Source organism: Embiotoca jacksoni, unplaced genomic scaffold, assembly GCF_022577435.1.
Source record: "Embiotoca jacksoni isolate LCO1_2020_lvr unplaced genomic scaffold, fEmbJac1.0.p SCAF_22, whole genome shotgun sequence".
Taxonomy (NCBI): domain Eukaryota; kingdom Metazoa; phylum Chordata; class Actinopteri; family Embiotocidae; genus Embiotoca; species Embiotoca jacksoni.
In genome coordinates, this window is record NW_027185363.1 from 6971172 (window position 1) to 6981546 (window position 10375).

General features: G+C 39.4%; 1 protein-coding gene across 1 annotated transcript in view; it reads right to left on the reverse strand.

Moving 5' to 3' along the window:
• The window catches only part of pth1r (parathyroid hormone 1 receptor), a 47495-nt gene extending 38113 nt beyond the window's left edge, over nt 1–9382 (reverse strand). Inside the window, exon 1 of the mRNA XM_069157611.1 lies at nt 8714–9382. Within this exon, the coding sequence (XP_069013712.1) occupies nt 8714–8782 (69 nt within the window). The 5' untranslated portion in view covers nt 8783–9382. The remainder of the gene's footprint in view (nt 1–8713) is intronic.
• Between the last annotated feature and the right edge of the window lie 993 nt (nt 9383–10375).

Genomic DNA, 10375 nt, shown 5'->3' on the forward strand with positions numbered 1-10375 from the left:
AACAAAAGCTGATATTTCCACTGACTCAACAATACACAGCGAAAACAGACCATTTTTCTAACAGCTGACATTCATAGGGAAGAAGCACATCATTAAAATATCTGTTAGAAGTGTAACATTTTCAGTGGTGTAAAAGTAGCATTGAGTTACACATACTCGAGCATTCTTCAACTGAAAAAGTTAAGAAAAAAAAAACAGCAGAGGTCATGGCAAGTCAAGAAAACAAGCCCTTTCCTGAGTCAAACACAGCCATGGTATAACCTTACCATGCTGGTGAAACTGTAGACTCCCCCATTAACACACGTGTTACGAGTCTGACTCACAGGCCCTTTAAAATCTGAGCAAAGTGTCAGTCAATAAAAAAAAGATCACCAGGGCACAGAGATGTCTGCGCCTCCAAGAGAAAGTTCAAGAAATTAGATTATTCTGCAGTTATCTCAGGAATCCTCTCAGCTACTGTAAAGCTCTGTGGTGAAATACCGAGCATAAGGATGTGAGTGTGAGGGGTATTTTCCCACTACAAGTTGCCTCTGTGAGCTGAATCCCATGCTGATCCCAGGAAAATTCAGGCAAACATGTAAAATGACCAGTGACGACAGCAAGTGACTCATAATCTACAGCGACAAGCCGTGTACAGCGCCAGATACAGAGTTTTTACACCTCCGTACTGCTTAAATCTACAACACATGCTGTAAAACTAAATTACAAAACAGGATGTCTCAGATCTGCCAACCACATAATCTTATTAGGACGGAGAAATTACATCTTCACCAAGGTGGGTATAAATACCATCTGTGCACTTGAATACACCCGCTCACTCCTTTGGCTTTTTATGCTACTGCTGATTCCCATTTCTTCATAGTCCATCATGCACAATTACAAGATACTGTGAAAGCGAACAGTGTAAACATGTTATTTTTGGTGTTTCGCCGACTGTGACATTTCACTCAAGAAGTTAGTGCAGTATCTCCAGGCCGTCTCCGCTGAGCTTTACGCTCCCTGTGGTTAACGCGCTATCCGTAACTATGCCTTAAACACAACTTTAAAAGCTTTCCTGGCCTCCTTTCACCCCTTATTTAGTCTGACTCACCGGATGTAGAGTATTCGTATAAAGCTGCCATTGGGCAGCTATGTCAGTCAGCTTTCTCCTGCACTTCTGCTGACAAAAACTTCCGAGTTATCAACCTCTACGCTGAAAATTGCATGTTTTGGCGACGACATGGATCATGCTAGCTGGGATTTTGCCATTTTAATGCCAGGACTCGCCTCCCCACATGGAAATGTTTCACCAAAGTAAGTTCCCCCGAACACTATTTTGCAAGGGCACCATCGTTGTATCCTGGGTGTAGCGTTACCACCATTTTTTTTTTTCCCTATACCAGAATGGAAATGGGTGCAGCCAGACCATTCTCTAGCGGTTGATATATTATCTGGCTATGCGATTGTGCCCCTTTTTTCCACATCTAGTCAGTGATGTTGACAAATGCATTTTGCTCTGTGAAGCTGTGAAGCTATGAAGGTTTCTGTGTCATTTTCCTAAAAGACTATCAATACAAAAAATGGATGGAAAATCTGCATTTTTAGGAGGACTGTAATTTAAAATGTTTATTTAATCATGCTATTTCCAGTATCCAAACTTCTTTCAGGAAACTTTTTATCATATCATAAAATCCTACAGTTATTCTATTGCCACTACCTCATATAGCAATATGTTGCATTAAAAACTCACAAACACCTCATACATCAATGTCTCACTGTTTGAACTAACACCAGTCTGAACTGGCAAATGGCATGCTGTCTACTTGCATCAGATAGTCCTGATTATAATCAGAATATTTCTTTTCTAAAATGGCACTCCGTATCATATCTCATATACTCTTATATAAAATATATCATATCCAGTAATCAAACCTAAGCTCAAAGCAATGACCTGTGTTTCACTGTTATGTATTACCTGGCACTGAACCATTGATTCTATGAGCTGAACTTTAGGATTTTACTGGACTCAGTTGGTTAATATAGAGCCAGTCTGATCCCTTCTTTACTGTACTTTATTGTGCGTTGTCCACTTCAGCTTGCAAGTGTTGCTGTGCACTGCTCTCCTGAATGACTGCCAGGCCATACACTGAGTTACTGCATATGTGAGTGAAAATTAGTGTATGAAAAATGATTTGGTCATGTGATGATTGATTCTGTTCTGCACTAATCAAGCAGATGGAGGGAGAGACTGGAGGCAAAGATGTTGCGTGAAACCCACTGATTTGTTCCATAATCTGTTAACTGCTTTAAGGTAGCTAGATTATATAATACCGCTATAGGGCCACAGAGTAATAAATTCATACTAATGGCATAACAAACATTGTTCAATAAAATGTATGAAGCTGACGTAAAGTAAGGTCTAGTAAAATTTAGCACAGCAAACTGGCTGATGACAGCTCTTCAGGCTCTTTTTTCATAAATCAATCCATCAGTCAACCAGAAGCTCTTGACTCATTTTTGGAGATTACATGGCGAGAGTGTATGGAGCACATGTGCGTGGTTAAAAATGAAGTGTAACCTGGAGAGGTACGATAAGTGATCGCTTAGAGCTGGCTTCAGTGATGATCAATCAAACTGCCTCTTTATCTTCACTTCATATGCAGTTGTTTTCTACACAAGCGCAGTTCTGTCATTTTTGTGGTGGAGAGAAAGGTCTGAATGGATTCAGCTTCAGCTGTCCTTGTGGAGTAGACAGAGGGCCACCATAAATGAATAAGCTGTGCCACACCTTAACCCCTTAAGCCCGCAGCAATTCTTTTAAAACTTACACCTGCAAAAACATCCCCAAATTTTTTTCAGAAACAGCTGCAAAACTTTTGTGAGGCCAAAATGAACAACCTTGGGCTCCATGGATAAAAGACACTCGGGAGAATTTTTGAAATACAATAAGTCTCATTGTCCCCATCGCCAAGCCAGAGTGAGATTTAAAAACCTTCTACATAATCAGAACTGTGAATTACAGTCAAGTAAAAGCACCCACAAAAAAAAACACACAACATCTATAATCCCCCGAAGAATTGGATTCAAATCTTTAAAATGCATTTCTCCCAGTCTTGCTCTTTCAGACAATGTTGTTGTTTTTCTGGCGTGGACATAGCCAGATAGCCGGTCCCCTCTTGTCCTGGTCTGTGGGTTCTCTTCTGTTGTGGGATTTGCTCAAGTTTAGCAACAATTAGCAATCTGCTCCCAGACCCTCGGCTGCTCAATTTAAACCAACTGGATAGCGTTAGATATAAATTGTATTAAAACTGGGGATGGCTTACAGATGGTTAATTGGTTGTCTGGGGGGTGAGCTCTGATTGGTAAATTGATAGGCAGCTTACTGCACAAGCCTATTGCCTCTGTGATGATCACAAATGTCAGTAGAAATTGGTTAAGCCAAGCATAAAGTGGATTCCTCATAAAGAAACCTTTAAGTAAAATGTTCACTGTTTTGCTTGCAATTTAATCATTGCTGGCACACTTCCTGCTGCCCATCTTCCCCCTCTTGGGAGAAGTAAAGGTCATAATATGAGGTCATAACTCTGAAGTCTGGCCATGCATTAAATACACACAAACAAACACACACACATTGTTATTGCTATGTTTGTCAGGACATCCATTGACATTGTGCATCCCCTAGCTCCTTACCCCATAGCATATACACGATCCAGTTTCCCCTGAGGGCTCAATCTACTGCAATTTGAGAAAACACATGCAAACAACCACATAGAGAAACGCTGCAAACCGCACTACAACTGAAAGGTTTCCAAGGGGCACGAAAACAGTGCACGCTTTTTGTTGCCATGGTGACTCATTAATTTACTGAAGTTGAATGTTTGTGGTTTTGGAAAAAGAGCTAATGAACAACCCTACAACATTTGATAGTGTTTTCTGTATTTGCTGCATTCTTTTCTAAATGTTGCTCCATTGTTGTCAAATTAGCAAAAATGTTTTCTGAAGTTGCTTGTGTTTTGACTGTTTGCATGTCTTTTTTTTTACATCACATTACTTTGAGCTCTCAGGGATCAACATACAACTAAATGTCCAACTAGAACCGTTACACTTCCGGATTCTAACCTGAATAATAAAACCAAGTCTTAACGCTTAAACAGTCCTTTAAAGTTGTGTCATTGGGAACCGAAAATGTCCTCACTCCTATCGTCTATAACACTCAAATCGGTCTTCACAAGTAGAAGAAAAGACACACACAAACCTGAGCCCTTCATCATAAAATAACCCTTAGAGTATGAATAAACATCACATACAGTAGGTGATAATAGAACGGATACGATCTGACATAGCTGACAGAGGTGTACACTGAGATGTGTAAACTGGTCCTGGCAGGGCTTTGTTGTCCCTCAGTGTCCTAATGGGGCATGATAAGAGAGAGAATCAAGATCAAAGCCACGTCCAAACTGTTTGAACTCCCAGAGCTAATGAAATGTAAAACTGGGCCTGTATTTATCTCACTTCCATTTAAATCTGCACAAAAGAACCAATGTAATAGTTCAAACTGGTTTTCCTGTGTGGACAAATGAGACAACATAGTTGGAATTATTCACTGAATGTAAAAATAAGCAACTTACTCATAGCACATAGCTTAATCAGAAATTTAGTTTGGCCCAATATCTGAAATATATTTTTTTTTATTTAAAAAAATCCATAGTTAATACAGTAGCATGTTATTCTGCTGAAACTATATATATATATTTATATATATATATATATATATATTTATTTTAATTTTTTTTAAAGACATTTAATTTGTATGAAATTTGTAAATACAAGGATTCATTAATGTGGGAAACTCCAATCCAATATATTTATAAAATATAAATAAACTGTATAAATTGGGAAATTAAACCAAAATTCTTCAAGACATTCTGCTGTTGGTAGATAAGGCCCACCAGAAATTATATAACAAAGACAATTTTGTACCATACTAACAAGTGCAGACAATGATGATGCTGATTGCAAGTAGTAATCTTGTAACATGTTATCAAATGCAACTAATTAACTAAACCTTGAGTATGTAGTTTGTTAGAGGACTCTTTTCTTAATTAGACTGCTTCACGTATTAGTATAGTCGTAATGGTAGTAGTTGTGGCGGTGGTAGTAGTAGTGGTGGTGGAGGTGGTAATAATAGTAGTTGTGGTAGTAATGGGAAACTGAGCCATGCTCGGATAAGTTTTTGTCATCTAAGATATACTGAACCAAATTAATAAATATCTGAAGCTCTTTTAAATTCCAGAGAATATTTTAGTCAAAATAAGTTTGATAGTTTTCATTCAGAAGTTTGTGACTACTGAAATAGTGTCATTTTTCTGTAGTAATGAAATGGATGTAAACATTAACAACACCTGTTGTCACGCATCAGTTCTTTTCAAACATGTTGATGGATTGATTTATTTATATTTGATGCTACACTTTCACATAAGAAAAATTGAGAAATGAAAGTCATTTTCCTTAAGATTCTAGTGTGACAAGAGAGTTATATTACAATATTATATTATTTAATAAAGGAAGGTCCTATTCATGCAATGACCTACTTTCATTGGTCAAATGAGACATATGTTATAATGAAAGAGGCTGTCAATATTATTATTATGAGGCAAGTTTTATGTTCATGTCACCTGTTAGAGGTGTCATTTGTTTTTTAAACGGAAATAATTGCCTTTTCAATTGGAAAAAAAACACAACCTTTGTTCGTGTGCTTGAAAAGTATTGCAATATAGTAGTTGGGGGTGAGCAGTGTGGACAAAATTAATATTGCAGTAATTGTGCAATATATTTAAAATCATATCCAAAAGTTTATTTGACATCATTGACTCAAAGACAAAATTTATCAAGTATTTGAGCCTATAATATTTATTAAATTATTTTGAGGATTTAGTCACAGAGTTCTTATGAAAGAGAAAATAAATCATTAAATTAGTATAATAATCATGCAGTTTGTTAGTTTGTGCATGAAGCTGCAGACTAAATATAATTCAAAGAGGCAAGTAAACAGACTGCAGTCTCAGCAGTTTTGTCAAAATTACTGAGTCAAAAGCACATTTATGAATATGGTTCATTTCATACTCTTTCAAGCACACACAGACCCACACAAACACAGAAGTCAGTCGAAATTTTTTCATCATAAGTCATATTTCGGATCAGCGAAAGGGCGCATGCGATAATACATTTTAGTATTAGAGACTATTCTACAAATGCACCAGTTCATTTGAATCAATGAGAAGATATCTGCTGCCCCTAATTACCAGAGACAGATTTGGATGAGATTATCCAGCACTCCAATCTGCATTATAAAGTTCCATTGAGGATAATTTGATAGAGATAGATAAAGCCACTCTGAGAGATTATCATGAGGGTCATAGAGAATGTGTTTTATATGATGTCCAACAGGCAAACTTGAGGCAGTGCTTATTAGAAAAAGCAATTTGTTACGTGTGCCCCTCTCTGCTGTGTTGAAGACTAAAAGGGTGATCCAGTGGATTGTGTCCATGATATGAACATCAATTGAGCTGTTCTCTGCTGAGTAAACAATAGACAAGTGTTTAATCTATGAGGATTTTAACTGGTCTGCTTCACTCAGTTCAGTTCAATATTACTTTGACAAATACTCTGAGTGAAATTCATGCTTTCAGATTCAACACAACTTTCATTGAACTACTTGATCTTAAAATTTTTGACACATTGAGGAACCAAGCCACTGTTTCTCTGGAAAAAAGATATTTTGAGCTGAAGTTGTTTGCAGCAGACATTTTCCACATCTCGTCAAACGAGTCAAAACTGCCTTGTTCACTTCAAAACATGACAGTTGTCACAGCCAGATTTTGTCCAGAGCTGACATGACTTTGCCACGGCAGGCAGACAGACACAGTTTGAGTCCTTTCAGAGAGGATCCAGACACATGCAAGTCATCACGAGGGAAAACACAGTCATGAGGTAGAAATTAAATGCTCACCACGGTTTTCTGAAGGCACTACTTCCTCTTAATAAATGTAATAACTGAGTAAGTGAGGCAGCCAGTCACACTGAACAAAGGCCCTGTGAGCCAGTGCTTTGTCTGAGCCGTCACTGCGGTTCGCCTGCTGAGGTGTAAAACACAATGGACATACTCCTTGTCTGTTCTTGTATCAGCCAATTTCCTTCAGATAAAAATGTTGGATAACATGAACAGGGCCTTTCAGTTCATGATGTTTCACTTGTTGATATTTCTGACACTTAGATTGTCACTTGAACCTCTGGAAAGTGGCACAGTCCTGCAGTTTGACAACTGAACGTCTCAATTTCAAAAGCCTCGTATCCCGTCTTCAAACACAGACTTTCCACTCTAACTTTAGATTCAGTGTAATCTACGTCCCGTTTGGTCACGGTCTGGAAAAAATAATACTTTTTTTTGAGGAGAGGAAGACTAAGCAAACATCCAACTTAAAAAAAATGGGTAAACACCATTCACAGACAGAGCCTTTTAACGACTGAATGTTGAATCAGCTATAAATACACAGCTATGTTATAATTGTTTTCCTCTGCCATCTAAACCAATGAGCCTAGAGGTCCACTGCGGTACAGTGATGGACCACATCACTGGGAAAATGCACTGTACCTCAGAGCCTGGGCGAACTGCCTGTTGAATGCACAACAGCCTCAGCCAAAACACACAGAACCAACATGGTGTGCTGCTCTGCCTGCACAGAGCGTGTGTGTGCATGCGTGTGTGCATGTGTGTGTGTGTGTGTGTGTGTGTGTGTGTGTGTGTGTGTGTGTGTGTGTGTGTGTGTGTGTGTGCGCGCGCGCGCGTGTGCGTGCACAGCAGGCTTTCTGGATACAGCTATGGCAATATTTGAAAGCACAATTATACATCACGATGTTGTGCAGACATAAATCATTACAGCTGTGACTCAGAGAGGCTGAAATTGTTCAGGTGCTACTGCTGCAGATATGAATTAAATATTTACCCCCATTGCGAGATTTGCTTCACACCCAGCTAAGTGAGAGCTTTGCAAATCTGTGAAACAATCTGCAGCGAACACAATGCCCGCCCTATTAGAGGAACTGGGTTACCAGGCGCTGCTTTACTCATACACTTATTGTGTTGTAACTGTGGGAAGATGCTTACTAGAACAAGAGTGCAGCCATTAATCACAGCTGCTGACCAGGTGCCATGTCAACCTCTCAAGTCCTGTCCTGTCTTGTCAATGCGTGTGGCAACACTCAGCCATGTGTCTTGTAATTTAGGCTCAGGTCTGTTGTTTTGCAGCTCAAATATGCTCACTGGCAGCATACGAGTGTGACAAGAGTGTGACGTGCAGCACAGACATAATCAAGGGTGATGAGGTGATATGAGTGACTTCAAATTTACTTTCTGTCTTTTATCTTGGAGGCCAGCATCTTTCCTCAACACTGAGCAGATAATGCCTTAATCGTGTTTGGCATGATGAGCAAAGTTTGCAGAAATCAAAAGCCGTGAGTCAAATTTAGCAGCTATGATTAATAAACTTGTTTTTGTCCGATTAAAACGTTTCCTAACAGAAAACGGACAGGTTGCAGTAACAGCCGCTCTTCTGCCTGCTCACTGTTTGACATCCTGTCAGTGATCTGTGCACAGATCGGATGCAGGATTGCAACATTAAAGTAACACAGAATAAATGGTTGCATATGTAGTATACAAAAAAGAAAGAAGACTTACCAGGCACAAACCGCCGAGCAGTGAGATGAGAAGAAAGTCCAGATTATGGAGCAGCAGAGAGGATCCCATCCCTGACCCGAGGCAGCTCTACCTCCAAGAGTCCTTGCAGCGCTCGAACAGATGCTGATGACGCTCGGATGAAATTATTTAATCTACTTAACTCTCTTCAAAGTGGATCGAGTTGTGTTTTTTTACTCCATCTGTCCTATCGATGCTGATGGCGGCTTGTGAAATCATAACTCTGTAATCGCCCGCTCTGCCCTCGATTAAATTTCCTATAATCTACTATATGCTCAGGCTCAGCCTGCTCGCTATATTTCTCTGCATCTGTCTTTTTTCCTCCTCTGAAATTACATCCACATGTCAGAACTATTTATGTCGCTCTCGCTCTGCGGTGGGAAGTTCAAATGATTCTTTGTAGGGAAGAAACCAACGCTGTATTTTTAGGTCTTTTAAATTTCCCCTCAGACTAATTTAAACACTTCAGTATGGAGCTGTGCGCCGTATGGCTTATTCCAGTCTTCTCTTCCAAAACGTTAGATCAGTGTTGGACAAAAAATAAACCCAAATTGTATCACTCCATCACCAGTCCGCTGTTGAATTTCACAACTTCACTCCCTCATGTCACCATGAATGCAGTCATGTACCATCCTGCAGGCAGCAGTGAACCAGCAGGGTCTCAGACAGGGATTTTAACACTAAATAATCTCCTGACAGAGCAGAGAAATTACAAACTTCTTATAGAAATCTGATTTTGCGGGATTCCGATCAATTAACGCACGCTGCACTCCGCTTCCCTTGCTTGCGAGTGTTTTTTTTATTCTTTACAAATTCATAAAAACGCAACATAGAAATGTAATACTTGTGTTGTTTCCAGAAATCGTGTTGAACTGTATAAATGTAGCGTGGCAGTTAAACAGCAGCCGAATGTATGAAACTCCCAGACGGGCTCTGTTTACTAGCGGTGATGTAAAAAAAAAAAAGAAAAAAAAAAAAAAAAAAAAAGAACGAGAGAAACGCCAATTTGGCTTCGAGATTCTCTACTTACTATGACAAGAGAGCCCAATTCACCCTGACGGACAGACCGCTCGCAAACGCCCGCGTGTTTTTGTGCGCAGAGTAAAGGCAAAAGTTGAAGTTTCTCGTGTTGGGAAGCGTCTCCAGATGTGGCAGGCGGCAGGTCGTGTTCAGTAGTGAGTATGTGGATGGAAAAGGGGGGGCGGAAAGGAGGCAGGTAGGGTGGAGCGTAAGAGCCTCTCATTGGTGCGCTCCCTCTTACGTTGGAATAAACCACGACTCCGAAAATGACATATTTTCTCACCCCTCAAACAAACTCCACATTCAACAGATCGCAGGGCCTTTGCCAAACCACTTTTTCCCCCTGCAGTCTCTCAAAAGTTGCATCTAGCAGGATTGGATTACCGAGACATAATGCAGATGTCCGTTTTTATCTGAGGCTCCGTCTTTACTGTAATTTGCATTAAAGGCTTAAGAGGCATCTGTAATATTCTCTAACAACTTTCAAACTTTAGTTTTCAAATTAATACGAGATGATCTTAGTCAATTTCATACTACATGCTTTTATTTACCATTAATTAGGCTAATTTATTTATTTTTACTCTAAAATTTGTATATTTTATAGACACTGTCCTCGCATCTTCC